This window comes from Tiliqua scincoides, chromosome 8 (assembly GCF_035046505.1).
Source record: "Tiliqua scincoides isolate rTilSci1 chromosome 8, rTilSci1.hap2, whole genome shotgun sequence".
Taxonomy (NCBI): Eukaryota; Metazoa; Chordata; class Lepidosauria; order Squamata; family Scincidae; genus Tiliqua; species Tiliqua scincoides.
This window is the reverse complement of record NC_089828.1, coordinates 33,729,865-33,754,998: the sequence shown is the minus strand read 5'-3', so window position 1 is coordinate 33,754,998 and position 25,134 is coordinate 33,729,865. Positions and strand designations below refer to the sequence as shown.

General features: G+C 47.5%; 1 protein-coding gene across 15 annotated transcripts in view; it reads left to right on the top strand.

Moving 5' to 3' along the window:
- Positions 1–25,134, top strand: part of TCF3 (transcription factor 3) — a 93,956-nt gene that overhangs the window by 41,133 nt on the left and 27,689 nt on the right. For 7 of the 15 annotated variants that reach the window (XM_066634940.1, XM_066634948.1, XM_066634947.1 and 4 more), the window contains exons 4-8: positions 4,857–4,927; positions 6,443–6,539; positions 12,690–12,754; positions 15,070–15,199; positions 19,503–19,552. In XM_066634940.1, coding sequence (XP_066491037.1) covers positions 4,857–4,927; positions 6,443–6,539; positions 12,690–12,754; positions 15,070–15,199; positions 19,503–19,552 — 413 coding nt within the window. The remainder of the gene's footprint in view (positions 1–4,856; positions 4,928–6,442; positions 6,540–12,689; positions 12,755–15,069; positions 15,200–19,502; positions 19,553–25,134) is intronic. The other 8 variants (XM_066634952.1, XM_066634951.1, XM_066634949.1 and 5 more) reach the window with 3 other exon arrangements.

The following is a 25,134-nucleotide window of genomic DNA, read 5'->3' as shown; positions in this document are numbered from 1 at the left end:
ACCAGAGAGAGAGAGAGTCTCTGTGTTTTGAGAGAGGGAGAATAAATATAAGATAGCGTGCAAATATTTTCAGTACATTCAGGTGTTTGCAAAGGATTTTTTGCAGACCCTTCCATAGGGCATTTGAGGACATGGGGAGTTGACGTGCAAGTCCAGACGTGACCAAAACCGGTGCTGGCCTAAGCGCATGGAGTAGGTCCACAGGAGAATCAACTGGGGAGCCAGGGTCGAGCCAGGGTCTGGCTTTGCCCATTCATCGTCTCAGACCCGATCTGGAATTATATCCAAACCACATCAAGAGGAACCAATGCACTGCTGGAGGTGGAGCCATGCTGGGGCCCACCCGTTTCCTCCCCCCCACCCTACAACCTTGAGTGGCTCCCATAGGAAGAGGGAACTCTCTTGGGGAGTTGGGCCACCAAACTGTTTTCCTCAGGATCCACCTTCAGTCCCTCCCCATTTGTCTCTCATTGAAAATATTAGGATGTGGTTTTCTGTCATATTCTTCTCCTAGTCTTGAGATCTCTCTCTCTCTCCCCCCCCCCACTTCCTGTAGGAAAAAGTGATTTAAGAGGCTGACAGGGAGACAGCCACTGGTGATATATCTCTGAAAACACCTGGGAAAGAAGGCAGTCATTCTGCTCTGGAGAGCTTTCTTCATTTTTTAAATGCCAAGCAGACTGGATCTACCCCCTGATCTCACAAGCCCCACCCTTCTGTTCCCAGGCCCCACTCCTCAGGCCTGGGGACCCACCTACACGAGGCACTAGTGCATGACCAAAATCTGCATTTTGTATCATTAAGTGGAAGAACGAATTTGCTTTCTGGCAAGGAGAGAAGGGTCAGATTTGCAGTGAGGCAACAATGAAAGTGCATTTTCTTTTAGCACCCACTGGCCAGCTCCCTGCTTTGGGTATATTAATGTCAACAGCAGAAGAGTTTGCATGTCTAGCATCAGAGGTTGGAGGAGTTCGGCAGTTGCTTAGCGCTCCCCCCCCCCTTGTTGAACCAGCCGGCCTGGCTGTCTTGGTTCTCATGCAACATAGGAACCAAGCCATTACAGAGTCCCCCTCTCCCAACCTGCTGCCCCATATTTTTCCACCTTGTACAGCCAGTCTTTTAGGGTGAAACTAGATTTTACATGAAGCGTGTGTTTGGGGCTGGCATGCTTACTTTTCTCAGTTCAGTAAATAGTAGTGGGATTGCCACCCCTCTTTTCCCCTTCTGTGGTTACTGTTTACTGGGGGCAGAGAGCAACTGGGGGGGGGGGAAATCCAGAACATTAAAGCCTCCCTGTGATGAAACTCTGCTCTGTAGGGATTCCGGTCCAGTTGTTTATTCAGTAAATATTTGCTGTTTACAAACATTTGTTATTTGCTGAACAAGCCTACTAGTCCCCATTGTGTACTGAAAGTAGCGTCTAGTTCAGAGCAAATGTTTTGGCCCAAGGGCCACATTGAGATACGGGAATTGTCCAGAGGGCTGCAATGCATGCTCACTGTTACAATTACCATTATAATTTTTATTTCAGGTCTGTCAAATGCATAGAATGTATTTAGCATTCCATTCTTTTTTTTTTCAACACACATTCACTTTTCTACTTTTCAGGGTTAATTTTTGATTTGGAAGAAGAAAATAACACATTCCCCCCCCCTTTACAGCCAGTTCTTTTAGACCTACACTACTCCCAGACAGGTGACACATTTTTTGCACCCTCTATCCTTGTGCTCATGCACCAACACTCTGTTGTCTGGGAGCAAGATTGCTAGATTGGGTGGACAGCTCCAGCATCACTGTGTATGAGCACAGGAGAAGGGTCTGAGGCTCACATTGTTCGCCATTGACAGGGGGCAGGTTAGACGTTCTAAGGAGCCAGATCGGACCCCAGGGTGTTACTTTGCCCACGTCTGGTCTCATTTCACCGTTTAAATAGCTTGTTCTTTAAGCAGAAGTTGGGGAACTCCAGCATTTGCTTTGTTGCAGAATGTTGAAAGTCATGTTTGTCTACTCTAACGAAAAGACAATCCTAATTTGCGCTGGAAGCAGGCAAACCAGCAGACCTGTGCTGCATCCAGCGCAGGTTTGGGGCCAAAAGTGGCACAGCCCAAGGCAAGAGGGAATGTTTCTCCTTACCCTGTGTCGCACTGCAGCGGCCCCAATGGGTCTACTTGGATCTGTGCCACCTGATAAGCCTAGGACTGCCCTGGGCTGTTCGGGAACAGGGTCTGAATCCAGAATAACTGCTGGGTCCTGGCCCCATCTCCCATTTCCTGCCTGCCCATGGTCGTGCCTGCCGCTCACGCTTTCCCACTCTGAAACACCTCCTTCCCGCCTCCTCCCTCCCCTCCCCATACCCCTCCCCCGACCTCTGCATAGGCTGAGCTTGGCCAACGCAATTCACTCTCTCCCTGGGGTGCTGGCCTGTCTCCCTAACGAGTGGCACAAAAGTGCTTTATAGTAGTTTTGTGACACTCCCGGGACACTTCTAGGATTGCACCCTAAGAATGTTTGTGACTGAAATGGTGACTGCCATAGGATTCTTAAACCCCCCCCCAAAAAAAAACCTTGCCCATTTTTTAAAAGTTGCTTTATTGTTGCTTTAAAGGACTATTTTAATGCTTTGATTTTTACAACAGCTCCCATTCTCTCAGGCACTGGTTTAGGCAGGAGATGAATACATTTTTGGAGATTTCATGTGTCAGCATCACAAAGCTACCTGTATTGTGACTAGTGCTCAAGAATACATAACTATGGAATTTTTGTTCCCGTTCATGCCTCCCTTCTCTCTCTCTCTCTCTCTTCCTGCTGCTGCTATTTTCCTACTCTGCTTGAATTTAGATTGCAAGTCTCTGGGGCAGAGACTTGTTTCTTACTTTGCTGACAGAAGGTATCTGCATAGAAGCTCCATGCAGGGTCATATCTAGCTTGGGGGGGGCGTCAGCAAGGTGTCCACCTGGGACGCCCCTCCTCCTTAAAGTCTTCCTTGCTCCTCTTGGCAGCTACAGTCCCCATTCTTTCCCACAATGCCCCCAGCATGTCATTTTAGGACAGGGGTGCTCACACTTTTTTGGCTCGAGAGCTACTTTGAAACCCAGCAAGGCCCGGAGATCTACCAGAGTTTTTTTTTTACAATGTTCGCGCCATCATAACATATAACATTTATGTGTACAATGTATGTTGGTGTACCTTGAGCCCCACTGAGTATAACAGGACTTACTCCTGAGTAGACATGCCTAGGATTAGGCTGTGAGGCTGCAATCCTAGCCACACTTACCTGGGAGTAAGCCCCATTGAGTACAATGGGCCTTACTCCCGGCGTTTCCTCCCAGAGGCACCTGAGGGGGGGGGTCTGCACTCCGCGATCTACTCATTTTGCCTCGCGATCTACCGGTAGATCGCGATCCACCTATTGAGCACCCCTGTTTTAGGACATCATGGGGAAAAAAATGACAGCCTTCACAGACGGCTTCCCGCCCCCACCCACAGTATTCTAGGACAAGTGGGTGACATTTGTTCCCTATGGTGCAATGTCAGAGATTTTTTTTGGGGGGGGGGGGTAATAGCAGTCACCAACCAAATGGCAGCCAGGCCCAGTTCTCCCTGGAGGTGGGGGGGGGGGGTCTGAGGACAGGCATTAGCATTGGGCCTTGCCAAGTTGGTGTGGCTGGCAATTTCCCAAGGGTGCCATGTGCTGATGCTGGGCCTGGGCCCCATGTACACTGTGATAGTGGCATATAAATAATCAATAATTTGCAAGCACTTCTGGAATCTGTTGCCTTTATCTCCCTTTTTAATTTTCCATTCCTGGGTTTGGGGATTTTCTGTTTTGTTTTCAGGAAATGCAGATGAATTGTTTTAGAAGGAGAGGGTGGGGGGCGGGAAATGCATTAGCAAAGCAAAAGTTATTGTCAGGGGTGGAAGACGCGGGGAGCTGTTTTTCTACCTTCTGTAGTACCCAGAGTTGCATTAGCTCCTGTTCCTCCACCACCCTCAATTCCGCAAAGTAATCACATTGGAAAATTTTTTGATTAGAAAACAAAATCTAAATGAGAGTTATGAATATTCATTAGGTGTGGAGATTAATATGCATAATTATGCAAATTAGACAGCAATTAAACACCAATTCTCCGGGGAAATGATTAACACAAAAGGCTTTGGAATGGAGGCGTGCAATTAAAGAAGTTTCTGGTTAAATGAACAGTAAGGGGAGCGGAGGAGAGAGGCGGCCATGGTGTGTGTCCCATAATAATAAGCTTTTTAAAAAAATTACTCATATGCACACTTGTGCAGACAAAGGTGCATGGGTGTGAAAGTCTTGATCTGCAGATTGTAATGGGAGACTTTTGTAACCCGCTTGTGTTTCTGAGACTCTATCAACCCTGCGATTGGGACTTGCTTGCCATCTTGCCCTCTGCCATCAAATTCCAGCGCACACCTGGATGAGTCAGAGATTCTTCTCTTTGCAGCAGAAAAGCACTCTGCGCATGCTTGGGGGGTTATGTCCCAGTGGCTACTAGTTAGCATGGATGACCCATCTTTTCCGATCCCTGTCCCCAGTTGAGTTCATTCCCCCCCCCTCCAGGAATTAAATCTCTGAGGTAGCAATCCTCAGCTGAGGCGGTACAATCCTAACAAAGTTTTGCATTGTGTGCTTTTGCTGAACATATCATTGGGGCCTTTGCGGATCCAAATCTTTCATTGATGCTGGACAACAGGAAAGAGTTGCTTTAGTTTGAGTGTTCATCCAAATATTTTTTATTTTTATGGGAAGAGTTAACTTTGCTGGTTTTGTTTTTGAAGGTCTTGTTGATAAAAGTGAATCCTTCTTTTTGTGTCTCCCTGGGTTGTTTTTTCAGCAGCTTTGGATGAGCGGCCGGGTTCCTGGGGAACAGGAGATCAAAATAACTCTACGTTTGACCAAGTCAGGGTAAGGACCAAAGCTGAAACTGGCAACACAACAAAATGCCATATTTATGCTTATATCTGTGTCTTGAGTCAGAGGCATTACTAGGGTTTTGCATCACTAGGTGCGAGAGTTCATTGTGTCACCCCTGTAATGGACCGCTTCCCATACCAGACCATACAGAATAAATTACGATATCATGTGCACAGCCTAAATGCAGTGGCATCATTGGGATCGGTTTTGCCCCCATTAACTTTATTTATTTCATTTTAATATGTAACAGTACAGGTCACTCAACAAATCAGTAACACAGAAAAATTTAAAAAACACCAGTGGCCAACTTGATGGCGCTCTCACAACTAAAAAAGTGTTCTAGCATTAGCTCTGATCCATGGAAATGAGAACTGACTCACACGTACACATTATTGGTTCCCTGCTGTGTCATAGTAACACCTCATTGGTCTTGAAACAATCAGTCTCATTGGTTTGTTTAGAGTTAAGGAAATCCCCTTTTTGTTACATAAGGCAGTTATGTTTCCTTTTTCTGGTTATTTGGCCATAACATTTGATAGAATACAAGTATTTCAACATGGTTTGTTTCATTACATTCTGCATTAAATTACACGTCAAATGATATGTAACATGATGGTATTATTCAAAAATACGAAGATTTTCACAATTTTGGTCACCACCCTTGAGTGCATCACTTGGTGCAATCTGCACCTCCCTAGTGATGCCACTGTCTTGAGTAATGATTGGGAAGGGCACCCCAGAAACTTAGTGGGTGGAAACGAGGCTTCCCCTCCTTCAGTTTCTCTCACTGGGCTGAAAACCTTCATTTCCTGAAAGCCAGCTCTCCCATCTTGTACTGTTCGCAACAGCTCCATGTAGATGCTTCCAGAAAATGTACAAATAAGGCACAAAGCCAACATTCATCCCATATTACTGGTGTTTACCCCAGTGTTTAATAATTGGAGGTAAACCGCTGCTAAGCATTGAATAGCTCTGTTTAGTTATTCTGTATAGTGGCCATTGATATATAGTACATAAGAAGAACCCTTCTCAATCAGGCCACAAGTCCATCTTCTATAGGCTAGTATCTTGTTTCCCCCAGTGACTAGCCAGATGTCTCTGGGAAGCCCACCTGAAAGGGATGAAAGAAACAGCCTTGCTGTTGGTCATTAGTGTTTTGTACTTGTGAAACCTCTTTATAAGTTGGTTTCATTCTTACCTCAATGACCCACTGATAGATTTCCCATAAAAATAGTGGGTCTGGCTAAAACTTCCAGCAGCAAAATGAGTGGTGATAAGAAGCTTCCAAAGGGATCCCAAAACACATTTTTTTGTTTTGTATAAGGCCGTTTATGAGACCAAGCTTAACCCATGCTGAATAGAAAAGACATGCCTCGACTTAGGAAATGGTTGCTCCATTGACCAAGAGTCAGCCTGAGCTGACATTGAGAAGACACGGGGGCCTGTTGATGTCTCGTGTGTCAACGTTGAAATACAATTGTGAACTTTTACATATAATTCCTTCAGCAGGGGTATGGTGACGGCTCGCACTACAGCGAACACAGGGACCTGCCATCTCACAACAGCATATCTTCATCACCATTCCTGGGATCTGGAATAGTAGGTGAGTGCTGTGTTTTGCATGGAAACATTACTGATCTGAAATGTTTGCCTCCTGGCACAGCCCCAGAGCAAAAATACTGAATGAGGTTCAGTAAATGGGCAAGGAATGGGGTGGGGATCCTTTTTGTCCCCTTGGCAGAAAGGGGGTTGTAGCCACTGGGTTCCTTCGCCAAGGCTCCCTCTCCAAACTCAAGAGTGTTGTAGAGCTCTTTCCCCAGCCATTTATACATGGCTCTCGGACATACTGCCTGTCTTGCACATGAGGAGGCCTTTGTGAACAGCCTCTCTCCAGAGGAAGAGAATATCTTGTGGCTTCTGTAGCAGGACTGAGTAGCTCCCTCTTCAGAGGCTGGCTGGCCAGATGCCACCACCACCCGCTGCCACTTCCATGTTAGTGTTGCTCCTCAGTGCTCAGCTGACCTTTACCACATTCTTGTCACCTGCTCCAATCATAAACAGTACTCTAGCAAAGTGGCAGGTTCAGGCTCTGTGCACACACATGAAATGGTGTATAAATTTCTGCAACTTTGCAGCATTTTGTTGACTTGGACGGACAACAAAAGACATTATTCGTCTCAGGTACAGGAATGGCTGGGACTCCTTTCTCTGCCCGCTTCCTTACATCTTTCCTCTTCTTCTTGCTCCGTGGATTCAAAGAGGAAGAGGAGAATATCTCAGAAGAGGATGTGTGGAGGAGAGGAGTGTAGAGTGGTCAGCTAGAGCATCTCAGGTACCCCTCCACACATCTCCTTCAGAGTTGTTCTTTTCCTTTTTTTTTTTTAGTTCAGAGTGGTGGTGTTAGTGGGCCTGCCACCTGGTGAATGTGGGGGACTACATGTGGGGGACTACATTTGACATAACATATTCTACAGGCTTTCCCCATTTTGGGCAATACTGGGTTCCTGAGTTATGGGCGCAGAGGGGAAGGAGCTACATGGCCATCAAAGCTGCTGCTCCCTCCCCCAGCTGGGCTTTTGAGATGTCAAGCTGGAGCTGCCTGCCAACTTTTTCAAGCACATCTTTGCAACTTGACAAGATGCTTGCTCTGTCTTCACTTTCATTTCAAAAACCAAACACAAACTCTCAGAAAGCTGAACTCTGCGCCCGGTGGCTCATTCTGTACATTTTTGGCATGCTAATGCCGAATCGCCTTGGGCAGTGCACATGCGGTCCCAAGCGCGCCTTCACCTCCATAAGGGCTAGAAATGCGCGTGCTCGTTTTTAACCACCAAAAAAGAGCTGAGGAGGCAAGACCCTGCAGCTGATGGTACCTTCACTGCATGACAAGGCGCGTTCGTGATTGAGAGGAGCTAGAGCGACACCCTGAATCCTGTCCTTCCCCAGCCCCCACCCCACCCTGGCCCAGTCTTATTGACTTTGTTACTGTGCTCCATAAAGCGCACTAATCCTTCCAAAGCCTGTGGAAAGGAGTTGGGGGAGAGATGGCTGGGAAGAGTATTTATAGGAGGGAGAGATGGAGCAGAGAGAGGGTGTGCATATGCATGTGCAAGTTTATTGTGAAGACCTTGTTAGCACAATATTGGTAATGCAAATTCATTGATTAATCCAATAAGAGAGAGAGAGAGAATAAATAAATATAATCTTACTGTTGGAATATTTTCTATTATTTCAGTAGTTTCCTCCCTATACCAGCGACATTCTGAGTGGCTGTGAATTAGTTGGTTGGGGGGGGGAGCGAAACAGGGTGGGTGGGAATTGTTTTAACTAGCAAGGAAACTGATAAGCCTATGCCGATCTCTTTTCAAGTAATTATTTCTAGCAATTAACTCCTTTTCAGGGCTGGGCTAGCTAATCTAGCCAGCATTGTGACTGGCAAGCTCTTCGGACAATGCTTTTAATCGGTTCACTGTGCTTCTCTCCCCCTCCCTTTCCCACTCTTTAAAACATGTCTCCCCCTCTCCCCTTTAATCTCTGTGACTTATCTCTCCTCTTTTCTCCACCCCACCCTCTCCTTGGCCAGGAATTGAATACCTAATAGAATTATTGGATCTAGGATGTCGCTTCTTGTCTTTGTGTCCTTGTGTCGACTTAATACTTAACTGTGGTTTGTTCTCCTTAACTGTGGTTATAGATTTTCAGAAGTTAAGGATCAGTCACAAGCCTGGGTGGAAAACTGGAGTTTGAAAGGAGTTTGTCAACCATGGTTCATGTCTGCAGTGCTTATATGTCATGTCTTGCCCCCAAGTAAAACCATGGGGAACATAGAAAGTTGCCTTTTATCAAGTCAGACTATGGATTATTTCTGGTTTAATGCTATCTGCACTAGCAGCCTCACTTCAGGGTTTCAGGTAGGGTTCTCTGTCCCACTCCTACCTAGAGATGCTTGGGATTAAACCTGGGGCCTTCTAAGCTTGTATGCTGAGCTGTTGTCCTCACTGAGCCTTCTTGCTTTCAAATAAAAGAATATAGCACTACAAGGGTGGTTTCTGGGGTCTGTTGTGATTCTCAGTGTTGGATCCGATGGGGTATCTGAGACCCCAGTACCTTACTCATACAGTCTTGCTTCACAGTGCTCCTTCAAATGATTCTTTTCTTTTTTGCTACCCTTTACAGCTGGGATTCCTTTACAGTGTCTCATAGATCTCCTTTTCTCCTCTTTCTTGTCTTTGGAGAACTCCTACCAGTCAGTGTGAGAGTGTGTATTTTTAAAAAACTATTAAATTGGAGTTGTCAGGTATGTGTGTGTTTTAATAACAGACTTAATTATGATCTCTCTGATCCCAGTGCTTGTACCTGCTCCAGCAAGTGCTTATCTCCCCAAGAATGGAGGCTTATAAGACTAGGAAAGGTCCCCCCCTCCGCTCATCCTGCCAGTGCGCTATCCCAGTTGTGTAAGGGTTACTCAGCGCCATCATGTGCGGCAGCATAGGTGAACCTATTCTTGCAAGCACGAAGAACTTGTCTTTCTCGTACCCAGCAGAGGTTTCTAGAACAATGTCATCTCTCCCCCCTACCCCCAGTTGAGACCTGATCAGCCTAGTGACATAATGAGTTGGTGCTATTTCTGTAAGAAGAAGCTAGGGGGGAGAAGGTGGGTGGGTTGGTGGGTGTGTGTGCAGCAAATTTTAACTCTAAACCGCTTAAAAAAATTAGGTCAGTTAAAAGATTTTGCCCTGCCACCCCTCTGACCTCATGTTTACTTAACACTAAGCCGCTCGAGTAAACCGGGGATGTGGGCGGCAAAACGTCCTTCTGTCACGGAATGGGAGGGCATGGCTTCCAATGCACCTCCAGCAGCTCTGAGCCCGCTGCAACGTGTCTTGGTAGTGAGTTGAGACATTGTGACAGGCCCACACTGCTGGGAGTGTCATTTCAGAGTGGGAGAGCTCAGCATTGACCGGGGGCTCGATTTGATCCAAGGTGCAACTCGGAGACTTGTTTTTGCTGAATCCCGCAAGCCTGGCCTTCAAGTGCTTGCTAGTCCGTGCTTTGAAAAGGAGTCCATAGAGCTGTGGAGAGGTACAGAAAAAGGAGACCCAAATGAGCAGGGATGTTTGGAACATCTTTTCTAGAAAAGGAAGTCATCACAAGTCTATCAAGGGCTATTATTCAAGGCGGAACCTCCATGTAAAGAAGCAATCTACCAGCAGGGCAGAGAGCAGGAGAAGGCCACCGTCTTTATGCCTTGCTTATGAGCTTCCCAGTGGGCTGGCTGCAGATAAAAACAGACTGTTGAACAAGGTGGACCTTTTGTATTGATCCAGCAAGCTGTTGGGAGAGTGCGGTGTAATGCCCAGATTGTCGGAGAGACCTGTGTTCGAATCCCTGATCAACCACTAGGTTACCATCAATCATTCTTTCCCTCTAAGCCTCGTCCACCTCTCAGGCTAGTTGGAGGATGCAGGGAGAGGGGAAAGGAAGAACTGTGTGAGTTCCTTGAGGGACATGTGGAATATAATTGTGGTAGTATATAATGTATTGTATATAAAGTAAGACATGGGAACAAGGTATTTAAGGGAAGGTGGTAAATGTTTATAGCATTAAGGTAGAAGCATCTCTTTCAGCTCTCTTGATTTACCTAAGACATTTTCTGGTCCCTACATCCCGGTAATAGACCTGATTGTTGCTTATTAGATGTAGGAGATTCTTTGGAAAAAAATTGGTCAGTATGTGCACAAACAGAAACTAACCAGAGACCTTGCAGTTTCTGCTTCCCTCGCCTGGAGTCTCTAGAAGTTAAATTTCTGAAGGGGGGCCAGCAGCGCTTGGGTGTAACCCGCTTCTCTTCCACCCATGGTCAGGAGTGCGCAACCCACATACACTGTAACTACTTAGTCAGAGAATGAATTGTTGAGTGTGCCTTCAAAGGGAAATGTTCTGCACCTCTAGGCCACAAAGAGGTCTCCAAGCAAAATGTGTAGCAGCGTCTTCTTGTGCGGAATAAGCTCATGCAGACATCCAGGAAATTTACATTGTGTGCAGCTCACAAAGTGGCTGTTGTCACATAGGTGTAGTACCCCTCTCTACCTCCTCCCAGAGATTAGCTCCTCATTGTAGGGGCTGGGAAAATGAGGGGGAGAGCCGAAAAAAGGAGGACAAGGACAGTCTGCTTCATGTGGACAGTTTATTTACGAGCAGGGCTTTACAAGAAAGAGGAAAGGTTCTTCAGGGCACCATCAACTTGCCCTTCCTGGATGTTGCTTCATACCAGAGTCCTGACTAAAGCTGGATCAGGTGGGGACCCTTCCCCCTGCCTCCAGCCTACCTCTTGCCTCGGCCTCCATCTCCTCTGCCCCCTAGGGGCTGGGTCAGCACAACCTCAGATTTGCTTTCTCCATGGGTCCCCATCTATTGATGAACCCTGTCTCCCCCTCGCAGTCCCTCACTTCTCTCCCCCTGCTGCCTCATTCTCCTGTCAGTCTTTCTTTATCTACATCCCTCTCCATCGCTCTTTTCTTTGCTGCATCTTACTTGCATAGTATCTCTGGCCTCTCTGTTGGCTCTCCCCTCATCTCTCGCCTATTCTCAGTTCCTTTCACTCTTTCTGCTTCTTTTTTCCCCTGGACTCTGCTGTCTCCGATGTCTCATTCTCCCAGCTGTCTCCCGCTCCAATCGTTCCTCCGTCTCCCTTCTGTTTTAAACCCTCCCACCTCCACACTCCCTCGTCCCAGCTGGAAGTGCTTCCAGCTGATGAACGGCCGGTGTTCCAACTTCCAGGGTCACTCAGCAATGATGTCATTGCCAAGCGCATGTCCATGAAGCCACAGCCTTGGTCGGATGCCTGTGGTGGTGGTCGGCTCAGGCATTGTCATGGGTGGGGTGCATGTGTGTGTATAGCTTGTGTGTCGCAAAGGGCCTTAGAGCATGAGGGACGCTCTGTATGTGCAATATGTACCTATTTTGAGGCTACCTCAGCAGTATCTCTTAATCCAGAACTTATACATCTTGTATATCCCCTATACAAGTAATGCTAGAGAAAATGAAGAGAAGAAATTGAGTCATACCATCAAGAGCTAGAAAGCTAAACCTGTCAACACCAGTCTTTGAGATTCAGGCCTGCTGGTATCTGCCTGGCCCCACCTCTTCATTTGGGAAGCCCCACCTCGGGTCCTGTTCCTTGGTCACACTGGAGTGTAACAGATTCTTTGGAACAGGACACATTATCTGTGGTCCTGTTTATCTGCCTTTCTCTGTAGCAGACGTTTTCTGTTCCATACGTACATCAATGTACAGAGGAAGTGAGGCAATATCCCACATTGTTCAGTATTTGTTTGTACGGAGCTCGTCACACGTACGGGGCTCCTCTGTGCAATTGGGAGCCCTGCTTATATACCTGTAAAACCCATTACAAGCAAATGCCAAATGCATGGATACTGTGGGAGTATGGCCAGCAGACGCATCAGTCCTGGCAAGTTAAACGCAGTGCTGTTGCCACTCTGTGCATACAGTGTCTGCATAGGGTGGGTGTCTGCACAGGGCAATAATAATCTCTCTGTAACTATATCTGTAGACATAAAAACATGTTATACCCATATGTCACTCTTTCTTGGAAAGCTCCAGGAAAGCATCTGCAGGGCCCCTCTTGTTTGCTATTCAACCCCTGACCTGGTCAAACCCCATTTTTAATTTTGCAAATTCCACAGTGCTGGGATGTTCATGGACTGTTCTCACATCTTCCCTCTCTTCTTAGGGAAAGGCACTGAAAGAAATAACTACGCATTTGGAAGAGACCCGGGCATGCCAGCACTCAATCAGGTAAGAAAGTTCATGCTGTTTATCCTCTCTTAAAATGCTGTTGTTTGTTCAGCATTAACATTGCACAGTTCTGTCCATTCAAATCAATGCACTGGATCTCTTGCCCCCCACATAAGCAGGGTGTGAAGGTGATGACCTTACCTTACTATTTTGCCCCCCTGCACCTGGTGTTCAAGGTAGATTGCAACTGGATGTGGAAGTTCCATTTGGCTACTGTAGCCATGATAACCAAAGAGCCCTGCTAGATCAGATTAAATGTCCCTTTGGTCCAGGATTCTGTTTACAACTAGATGCAAAATTTGCTCCAGGGACTCACTGATCTGGTTTACGGCTCCTTCTCTTAGCTGCAATGCTGCTCATGGAACCAGGTCCTCCATTTTGTACAGAGCAATCAGATTCCGCCCCTGGAGAGTCCGTTCTTTCCCCACCCCCACACACACTACCACCACCTTGACTGGGCAGTGCCTTGCAAGAGACACGCCAGCACATGTGAATGTTGCAACTTTAAAAAAAAACTTTATTGAGAATAAAGGAGCGAATGAGTGGATGTTGTTTAAAAATCTAGACCAGTTTTGCTGTAATTTCCAACACACACCCTTCTCTGAACAGAGGATGTTTTCCTTATGCGTTCTGAAACAGCTGTGCGGGGCCGACACTCGGTGCCAGAGTGGATTTAATTTTAAAATAAGAACAGGAAACCTGCCAACCAGCCCTGCGACATTTTAATATCACCATTTAGGGTTTTTTCCCCCTTTTTAATTTGCTTGCCTGCGGGGGAGGGGGGAACAGGGAGGCATAGTTGGGAGGGTAATAGAAGGGACTAAACTGGGAGTCTGCAATGGGTATAGAGTGGCCCTTCAGGGAGATGCTTGAGCCAAGCTTGTTAGGTAGATTCTGTAGGGTACGAATCCAGGGTAGAGGAAGTGGAGGTAAAGAGAGATACATAGCTGCAGAAGAGCTTGCTTTGCAGAAGCTCCATCTGCTCTAGCATCCTGCTTCTGACAATGGCCAACCAGATGCCTCCTGGAAGTCCACAAGCAGAGGGGGAAGCAACAGCCCTCCCCTGCTCTTTTGTTTCTCAGGAACTAATATTTGGAAGTAGACTGCCTCTGAACATGCAGGTTCTGTTTAGATGTTCTGGATAGTATCCATTGATGGAACTATATTTTGCTGGGTTTTTCCCTATAATTGCATGTATATTTGTTTATAATATAAGAATGGCCCTGCTGGATTATATCAAGGGGCCTCTCTTCCCTCATGTGTTTTAGCAGCAAGTAGCCAGGTTGCAGCCAGGATTTAGGATCTGCTAGTTTATTTAGCACACTTAGGAATATCATATGTATGTACTATACTTGTGTGCATTTGAGAGAGAGAGAGAGAGAGAGAGAGATTGTTCATAAATGCATACCTAGAGAATAAGTTTCTGCACCTTTATGACTATGGATGATAGTTTGCAAACCATTTTGTCCTGGGACCTTCTGCATGGAAAATGTATATACACCCTGCCACTGAGCTGCAGCTCTTCCCTCAATGCTAATGGCATCCAGAGTCCCACAGCAATTGGCCAATGCCTGTAGGATGCTCTAAAGCAGAGTATGGAGGTGTCGGGTTACCCTTGGTGTCTTGTCTTTTTTTTTTGTTCCCATCATCTGGTACTTTTCAGGTAAACTGCTCCTGGACATAGAAGTTTAAATAGCTCCTATTGTAACTAAGTGGAACCTCCAGCAGCATCGAGCTGGCCACGCCACCACCAGAAGTGGAATGGTGGACTAGATAGTGCTGATTGAGCAAGGCCCTTCTTACATTGTGTATCATTATTATCCTTGGTACTGGCCTACCTTACAAGGTTATGAATCTGGCAGTTCTATTTTGCTTCCACCTAGTCATGAGAGCCAGAGGGAGCCTCCATGTACAGACACTATTTACCTCTGTTTTGCCAGAAACAAGAGGCAGGGAAAGCTTTCCCCTTCTTTCCCTGCGTCTCTCCATTTGTAAGGATTGGTTAGTCAGCAGAGCAATTTGAAGCCTATACAAAAATGTAGCATTGTTTTTTGTAACATTAGAACAGCTTGTTGTTTAATTGTTCTCTGCAGATGTACAAGAGGCCTTGCGATGAGCCAGGCAGGGTGTCCAGAATGGGTTTGTCTCCTCATGTGCCCAGCGATAATGTCTGACACCTCTGCTTTGGAGCACGTGTAACCCCCAGCATTTCTCAATGGCTGCGGTAGCACGAGGGCTGGGTTGGGTTTTCACGCCCAGGGTTGGCTCACCTCCTTCTCACGCGCAGTGTTGTTGTTTTTCTTCATTTTTTCCAGACTGGCTTCCTGCCCAGCGAAATGGGGATTTCGAGTCCCAGCACGCTCTCCCCAACGGGGGTGAAGGGAGGATCTCAGTACTACCCGTATCCCAACAACCCTCGCAGGAGAGGAGCAGACAGCAGTATAGGTATGTGGATCCTGCACATTGGCTGGAATGAGCTGCCACTCCAACTCAGGACCTCCTACTGGTGCCCCCTCTATAGTGTGGTCTCAGAATGAAAGAAGAAAATGGGGGGGAGGTATTGTCTTCCCGGGGCCTCTAAGCTATGCTGCCACCTGGCATGTTCAGATGCAGCACAGTGCCCTCTGGGAGAGTCTAGCTGGGAACCAAGCAGGTACCCAAGAACTGAGCAGCCATTCACAAAGCGAAGTTTTCCTTCCTCTCTGCTAATGCTCGGAGGCAGGGTTAGCCAGTGAAGTGGGCTGCAGATACAGAACCAGCAAAAGACAGGCCCCTATTTCACAGTGCAGTCTTAATTTACAAAATGCACTGCCTTGGGAGTGTGGTGATGAGGGCCACCAGCTTAATAAAGGGATTACTCAAATTCAGGAGTGCCCAAACCCCAGTCCGCAGGCCAGATGCAGCCAGTGGTGAGCCTTCATGTGGCCCGAGGCAAGCCCCCTCCATCCGGCCCATGGGCAAGCCCTGTACTTCTTTGGAGGCGAGGGAAGCTCTGCTCGCCTCACCTCTGGAGGGTGTTCTGAGGACTGGGCAGGCTGCACACAGCCTCCCCAGCCCTCGGAACACCTTCTAAACCCTCTGGGAGGCCTTAGAAGGTCACTTCTGGATTTTGGACAAACCAGAAGTGCTGCTTTAAGGCTTTAAAAGGCCTTTGGAGGGCCAGAGAGGAACGGAGGGAACGGAGCTCCCCTTGCCTCCCTTTATAGAGGCTGCAGGAGCCGATCATGCATCAGGCTGCAGGGGGATCATGCGCACAGGCTGCAGGATAGTGCTTTGGACTAGTATGTAAGATTTTTTCCTCCCTCCCCCTTTCCCTCCATTGAAGTGTTTATGAACTGGTTTGAATTCATTCATTCATATAAGTTCCATCGCTAATATATTCACTTACGTAAATTTATGAAAATTTGAAATGTAAATTAATTCTTTTTTCCGGCCCCCAACTCAGTGTCAGAGAGATGATGTGGCCCTCCTACCGAAAAGTTTATGCGCCCCTGGTCAAATTGATCGGAGGAGGATAGGTGTGCCCATGTCTGTCGTGCCATGATCACAGTGGAATCTCCGTGTCCCGAGACAGCCTGCCACCGCATACCAGTTGCAGGGGAGCCATGGCAGGAGAGGGCTGTTGCCTTCATGCCCTGCTTACAGGACTTTCCTGAAGGGACCAGATTGGCTGCAGTAGGGAACAGGATGCTGGAGCAGATGGCTCTCTTCTATCTTTTGAGTTGTCACATTCTCTGTATCACAGGCACAAGCACCATGGTACTCTGGTGCAGATTGTCAATAAGCCTTCACCTGGGTGGGTGTCTTGAGAGAGGCATGTAGGAGGGTTTCACCCTCCCCCCAAAAAGGAGAGGAGCCCCATTCAGGAGGGGCGGGTGGATATCCCTCCATCCATTTCAGCAAACCCCAGTATACAACAAAAATAGTTTAAGATTTGGTGGCGGCCATTTTGCTCACGAGACCAAAACTAGGCATAAATGGCCCGGTGCAAAGGCTCCTTTTGTTTTTTTTCCACCTGCCGGATTGGGGGCTTTGCAGGACTGATTCAGGAGAAGAGAGGGATGGAGAGACAGCTGCTTCTTAAAAGAGCCACTCCTCCCAACTCCTCTGAACCCGCTCTGCTTATTATGGGGTGGAGTGGAGGTGATCGTTCCTTGCCTTCCTTAAACTCCATGTTCCAAATCCAGACATCTGGCATTCATTGACGGAAAGGAATTCCAGGAATGGAGACCTGTTAGAGAACTGAGCATGTGGCTTTCTCTTCTCTCCAGAGCAGAATGGTAGGGGCAAAGGAGAGGGCTTTGGTGTAGGGGATGTTTTGTTTTCTCTTTTTTTCTTATGGAGGCTCTTGAGGATAATGGGAGCCCAGTGATCAGGGTGTTGTGTGTTCCATGCTTAAAATTAAAATTCTACCTCTACCTGCTTATGCTTTTTGCAGATTGAGTTTTTGCATAATTCTGGATTAGTCCCCAACCACCCACCCAGGAAGCTTGGCAGGGGAAAAAAGTCCTTCCACCAAACTCCAGGAAAAAGCATTCAGTCACCACACTGAGATCTCAGCACATTTTTATCATATCTTACCCATGAGGACTAGAATCTTTGTGCGTGGATGTGTGTTCATATGAAAACTGAGGTTCTCTGGAAGTTGAATCCGGATCCTCCTATGTCTGCCATTGAATTTCAATATGTGTTCACATGTGTGCACATGTACATATACACACAAGTTTTGCTATGGCTTCCACCTTATTAAGGCTTCAGGAAGGGTGCAGCAGTCACTGGTTTGACACATCTTAGAATGCTTAGTTTTTAAGTGTTTGGGTTTTTCATGCTGGCTTAAAAAAATAAAATCCTGATCAGTTTGTTGAGCCGTTTCAGAGCAGAAGCCTATGACAAGCAACCAGACTTAATGCACACTCTTAAGTTATAGTTCTAAATTGGGTGAGCATGTTAGCAAGGTATGGCAGAGAGATCTAGTACTAGAATGTGACAACCAAATTTGAATTTTTAAGATTTGATGTTGGCTATTGTGCATTTTACATAAAAGCTACCTTGAGTCAGCTCCATTTTGAGGTTGGAAAGGCAGGGTACAAGTTCCATTATGTGGATGAAAAAGGAACTGGCACAAGACAGATCCTTTCGGTCAGCTGGGGTTTGTTCCCTTTTGGACGCTACAAGAAGTGCTGCCCGTGGAGCATGGATGTAACTCCATTTCCGGCTGCTGGCGCATCCGTAGGAAAGCCCAGGGCTAGTCACGGTGACAGAAAGGCTCAGAAGAAATTCACAGGACAAAAGATTGGGGCCAGGCCATGGTTCGGTGGGTAGAGCAATCGGTTCCACATTCAGTCCCTGCCGTCTTCAGAGAGGGCTAGGAACTACCTCCTCCCTCCCCCACACCTGAAAGACTGAGACCAATGAATGGACAACAAAAGGGACCAATGAGCAAATGGTCTCATTCGGTATAAAGCAGCCTCTTACTTTCATATAACAAAGATGTATTTGCAGAATGAACAAGTATTCTTAAGCTGACTGTTCTCTGCCTTGAAGTAGGATCTGTTTTCGAGGAGCATGTATGCCCTCTTTCCCCCTCCTACTGAGTTCCCTCCTTGCATGATTTCCTGCCCCCACCCCCGTTCTCTCCCACCCCCTTTTCTCCTTTCATCCCCTTGCATGTGGGCTAATGAGATCCACCTGCTCCGACAGACAGGTTGAGTCCATAAAATGCCTCTGCCTGGTGCATGCGGGGCCCTAGTGCCTGGCTTTTTGGCTTTCTCCCAAACACACCAATTCCCCAACTGAAGTGCCACAAGAAATGAGCAAAAAGGCTCCTGTGAGGGCAGAATCCTCTTTCCCCAGAAGAGGTTGCCCAGCATGTGCTTGTATGAGTCCCTGTTCTGAGTTTGCCTTCTTCCAATAAGTTTATACCAGGGATGGTTACTTTGACTGTGTCCAACTGACTGGATCTTTCAATTATTTCATTATCAATGCAGAGGTGCAGCAGAACAGTCTGCCCTTGGAAGTGGTTGCCCATTACATCTGTTTGTGAGGCAGCGACTCAGGCAGATGTGGCTTTCCATCTTCCATCTCAAGCATTTGAGCTTCAGTTTCAGTTTTTGGTGGGGGGGAGTGTGGCTCAGTGGTCAGGGGCATCTGAAACACTGCCCTAAGGGCTTTAGGGATGAAAAAGAAGAGTCTGCAATATGAGTAGCTTGCTCCCCAAAGAGCTGGGGACCCTTTGCTCCCCTCCTCTTTTCCTGCCTTTTTCCCCATGTTCTGGAATGTATCTTACAATTTCCTTGCTGAACAGTCTGCTCACTTCCAAGCAAAACTGGGAGATATTTTAATTCTGCACAAAAGATGAGCTGGTGCCAGATCTCAAGAAAGTCAGGATATTGTCTTTTCTTTGCCCATCCATAGAAAAAGCCAAATCAGTGCTCATAGGATTGTAATTTCAGTAGGGTTATGAGTTCAGTATGCATTAATCAATTGACCCAGCAGCATTTTTCCTTTGTTCAGTTCCACTCATTTTCCCTTGTTACAAGTGTCATACAAAGGGGGTCTCCCCCCCCTTTTTGCATACCAAAAATGTTCAGGAGAGCAATAAATCAATGCACAAAAGATATGTATAAAGCACCAACTGATTACCAGGACAGCAAAAACACTAGTGTTAGATTGGATACAGTATAATCTTTGCTTGAGATTCCACAATCTTTAAAAAAAAATCTTTGTTTTCCTCTTTCCCCAAATTCAGATGGACAACCTAAAAAAGTTCGCAAGGTGCCTCCAGGACTCCCCTCTTCGGTAAGCCACTTTCTTCTTTGCAAATTCTGCATTTAGTGGAAAATCCCAGCTTTGCTCAAAGGGTGTGTTAATCATTTGTCCCTGCTGTGCTGCCCTTGGCCGAGCTTCTGTGATGTCATAGAATGTTCACAATTCTGCTGCTAGCTGCCATGGGTGTGGGGAAGGATCAGTGGTGGAATGTTGAAAGGTGCAGTTGCTGCAACTGGAACTTGCAAGCCCCCTTGACAGCTTTGCACTGGCCTAAGCTGAAAGGAGGTGGGATAGAGCATGATTGATAGGAGGGGAGTGTGTACGCTTGAGAGAAGGCAAATTGGCCTCAAAGGGAAATGGATAGGATGCAGGAAGTTAGCAAGACTATTGAGTGAAAGAACAAACTCATATGTATTTATTTAAGACATTTATATTTCACCTTTCCTTTACCAAGGCAAATGCCCAAGGTGGCTGATATGGTACAGCAATGGAAAGGTGGGACATGGATTGAAGCCAGAGGGCCTGAATGTTGAACAGGGGTGTTTAATCTTGCATTACTTTGAAGCCGTCAGCCAGATTTTGAGTATCTAAATTCACAGAATTATGACTGCATTATTGTTGTGTGTTTGTGATGCATAAGCTCTGTAGAGCAGGCACCTGTGTCTCAGGCTTACGTTGGCCTTGGAAAGTAATCCAAGGAGTGGCGATTGCTTCCAAGGCTGAGTCTTGCTCCTTTAGGCCAATGAGAGAATTAACCATCTCTGTAGACTTGTGTCTTAATCAGGTTTTCTGGGCCCATGAAGGTGTAAGAGTTCTGTTTTTGGAGTAAAGGACATGTAGGAGTCAGCATGGGGGTCACAACATCTCTGGCAAGGTTGTGGACTTTCACCTCCTGAGTGCATAAAGAGCACTTTCTTTCCCATCTTTCCTGCTTAAATCACTAGAAAGTCCAAATTGGAGCACTCGGGGCATTCTGGATTCTGTACCTGTCTATATTATTGCATAATTTCATTTGGTATTGCAAGTCATGGCAAAGGGACCCTCGTCCCTCTCCTTGACCACTGGAATCTTATTCAGCCATCTCCTCCATCTTGGCACACCTCTGAGTCATAAGAACTTATTAAATGAAAGCCAAGATACCCAGAAAGCCAAGATGCCCACATTCTGTATTGGGAGTTTTTCCTGCACTGCAGCAGAGTTCAGACCTCTGTACTCCTCTGCTCAGAAAAAGCATTGTAGGAATGTAGTATTATATAATGTAATATATATATATTTTTAAGTATTGTTCACATTGAACAGTGTTAACTTCATTCATTTTAATTACTGTGAGTTCACCTGTTTAGCCAGCCTCCAAGCATGGGGGGGGGGCTTTTACCCTCCTACAACTTCCAAAAAGCAGTCCCCTCTGCAGTCCCACCCTCAAAGTCCACAATTGCTTCCCAGCGTCCCTTTCCTCTGGCTAGAGTGTCTTTCTTTAATTTTGTGTTTAAAACATTTGATGAAGTTTATGCACTTACTTCCAGAGAGAGTCTGGAAGAGCTGCCGAGAATCTTTGAATTGAAATGGCTTTTCTTTGGGGCAGGGAATGCTTTCCCCCTTTTCTGGTCCCTGGCTGATGGATTTTGAAATGCATGGAGTGATCTCACCTGTAGGGCCCTGGGGAGCAGAGAGAGGCGGAGGCCTGTTTCTGCTGACTGAGGCACAAAGGCTGAGCTGGAGTGGGGGACTGTGTGCAGCAAGAGAGGGGGGAACTACATGCGGTCGGTGGGGGGGGGGTGTTGCATTTTGATTTAGTGTTTCCTGTTGGGGGCTGGCTGGAGAATATGAGATGACGTCCTACCTCCCTCTGGAAAAGCACATGTCTCAACGGCTGCATTTTTGTGATGGTTCCGCATTGGAGACTTCACAACCAGAAGGCTGCTGCATCCATATTTTGGTAGCCACTCTGGGGTTGAAGGCGTGATGCGAATGTCACCAGCAGCTAGGGTTCCCCCTACCCACTTTTTGAAAAGCCATATAAGAAGTGCAAACATTGGTTTGTCGTAGCTTACAAGCTGTGTGTTTCCTATGTGTCTTTGCCCTCCCCCCTCCCAAAAAAAATAATCTTCTTGTCACATAGCTCAGGATAACCAAACTAAGTCAGTGTGTGTGTGTGTGTGTGTGAGGGGGAGAGAGAGAGACAGAGAGAATAAAATGACACATTTGTGGTGGGGGGGTGTTATTAGAAACACAGAGGGTGGTTGAAAGATTTCTCCATTACTGAAATGCACTGGTGTAATTTTGGGCTACATTTTGGCTTGTGGGACACAGAAGAACCGAGTTTACTTTTCAAGCACCGGTTCTGATCCAGGTTGTTGTAAAATGATAAAGTAATAAAACGTGGGAAAGGGGACTGATTTTTTTTTTTAAGTTAAATTATTGGGCTGAGAGGATAAGAGCAGAGAACTTCTTCCTTGTGTCCCCCCCCCTTTTTTTCTCTTTTGTTATATTTCACCTTTAAACAAGAAGGCAGGTCATGATTTTTAATATTTTGGGTTTTTTTAAACATCTCTCATGCTCAAGTTTAACAACCCCCCATAAACTCATGTTGTGTTTTGTGCAGGGAGTATGTTGGTTTCAAGCCCTGCTTTCAGTGTGCTCTCTTCACTCCACTCCACCCCCTTTCTGTTCTTTTTCTTAAGGCAGCCCCCCCCCCCCGCCTTTCAGCAAAGGCTCCATAGATGTGTCATGAGCTGCATGATGGGATGGGGGGTAGACCAGAGCAAGTTGTTAACAAATGAAATGCATAGAATCTTAAGGATGCATTTGCTGTGTTGTGTGTGTGGGGGGGGGGGTGTCACTGTAAGCACAGCCTTATGCAGGGCTACACAACTTGGGTCTCTGGATGCTTCTCTCCTCCTGTGATTATTGGAATCTCCTTGCTCCAAGGTTTCAGGTGGAGCTGGTGAGGGGCGCTTTTCCCCCCTCGCTTAAGCTGCTCTTTTTCCCCCTTTCCCAGCCCCCACCCTCTTTTTGTCTCCCTTCCTCCTCCTCTCCCTCCCCTTCCCCCCTCCTCCCACCCCATCACCACACAGCTGCCTGGAGAACTGGCCAGGCGCCAAGCGCTGGCAGATGGCACACGGCTATTATTCGTGCTTCGCTCGAGTCCCAGTCCCGGCTCCTGCTATTTAATCAAATTATAGGAAAAGGCAATTTACTGGATTTCTTATTCTTTGTAGCCTGTTTCATTCCCCCACTCTCCCTCCCTGAGCCTCTCCAGTGCTTCCCCCCACCCCGCCCCCAAGCCCTCGCTCCAGTACACACCTCTCTGCAAATACACACTGCAGAGGGGGAAAGATTTGGGAGAATCAGGCAGGTTGGTTTTGCTTGCCTTGAATTTTCTTTCCCCTGCTGAATAAGATGTTGAGGGTCGTTGGGTGAAAAATAAGAGGGTGATGAAAAGGGAATTTGTGTGTGAATGCAGCACACGCGCGCGCGCGCGCACACACACACACACAAAAGCTGGGCCCAGCAAAATCCTCGAAAACACATGGCCAAAGGCTTTGCCCCCACCCACCCCTGCGATAAGCAAATTGAGCGGAAGCCCGTACAGTTTTTCCATGCATGAGAATCTTCTGAAAGGCCAAGAGTATTTGCAGCCCATGCTCATTTTGAAACTTCTGCAGCCAGTATCAATATATTTTTTTCGGGGCCTTGATTAGTCATTTTAAAGGCTCCCACTGTTCTCTGCATTTCCCTGGGGGCTGGCACACAGTTAAAATGTTTAAAACGGCAGCAGCCCTTTTTTGAGAACACTCAGGCTGAAATTGCAGACTTGCGCACACTAGAAGCCATTCCGCAACAACTCCACTGCGGTCAAGTTGGAATCAGCGGTCGGAGTTGTCCTCTCCCCCACCATTGGTGTTCAGTGGCAGGACACACTTAAAACTAGGTTAGGTTGTAGGCAGTGAGTAACCTGCTGCCCTCACCCAGCGAGCAAATGCCTGCTTTTTCATCTACCATCTCAAATCTGTCCTTAATTATTCTGCACAGAAAACCAAACACTGCATAATCTTAAGTTCTTCTAATAGCACTGTGTTGTGTACATAGTGGGTTTCACCCAATGAACAACCTGATGCCTCCACCAGCCACCACTAGGCTGTGCCCAGTCCCACCAGGCTCTACTCTTTTGCTCCTAGCCTTGAGAAAACCTGGCTACTGTCACCTCATTCTCTACTTCACCCTCATTATACCCTGTGAGTCCATTCTGAACTTGAAGATTCTTGATTCCGTGCAGCTGTGGCATCTTGTCAGAAGGAGGTGCTGCTGGTGCCACTCTCTGCTGCTCTACAGCACCACTGCTGCAGGTGGCCAGAGGATGGCATTGGCCCTTCAGGCTCAAGGTGGCACAAAGAGGTTTTGAGCCATGAAGGCTGTCGAAGTTCTGGCCAGGTTCCTCAGTCTAGAGCAGGGGTCTCCAAACCCCGGCCTGGAGGCCAGATGTGGCCCATGGCGAGTCTCTATCTAGCCCGTGGCCAGCCTCCGATCCCCTGAGAGCCTCTGGCCCAGTTGACCAAACACAACCAGAGTTGTGTTTGTGGGGTGGGGGAATGGGGGTCCATTTAAGTGTGTGTTTTATTTCTTGGGCTGTGTTTGTGCTTGAAGAAGTCCTGGACCAAGGGTGTCAAACTCATTTCATCCTGGGGGCCACATTGGATTCAGGGGACCTTCTGAGGGCCGAACTCCAAATGTGGCACCCGGAAGTGACTTCACTTCCTGTTTTTTAAAAAGCTGAGGCTTCTCCCTTGCTCTGCTACCTCACCCCACCCCAGACCCCATTCTGCCACCAAGCATCCTCTGCCTCAGTCCACCCCAGACCCCATTCTGCCACCAAGCATCCCCTGCCTGCCAGCCAGTCACCCCCATCCCCCATTCTACCACAAAGCATCCCCGGCCTGCCAGCCAGCCAAGCCTCCCAGTCACCCCCAGCCCCCCACCCCCCATTCTACCACAAAGCATTCCCTACCTGCCAGCCAGCCAGCCAAGCCTCCCAGTCACCCCCAGCCCCCCACCCCCCATTCTATCACAAAGCATTCTCTACCTGCCAGCCAGCCAAGCCTCCCAGTCAGCCCCAGCCCCCCACCATCCATTCTACCACAAAGCACCCCCTGCCTGCCAACCAGCCAGTCACCCCCAGCCCCCCACCCCCATTCTACCACAAAGCCTCCCCTGCCTGCCAGTCAGCCAAGATGCCGCGCGCAGCTGCTCCAACCCTCAGTTGCCACTTCCAGACAAGTGTAAGGCCGGCTCGCAGCTGGAGGGAGGGCCGGAGATGCCATGCGCGGCTGCTCCAGCCCTCAGAACTCTCTCTGGCCACAGAGCTGTTCTCGCGGTTGGAGCAAGCGAGGGTGGGGCAGCCCCAAACTCCCCCAAAGCCCGGGGGGCCGTCCAGAATGGCTCCGTGAGCCGGATCCGGCTCACAGGCCTTATCTTTGACACCCCTGTCCTAGACATTTGAGCCCATTCATTTATTCATTCATCTAAGTTCCATCTCTAATGTATTTATTTAAATTTTATATTTTATTTTTTTTCCAGCCCTCGGCACTGTGCCAGCTATTTGATGTGGCCCTCTG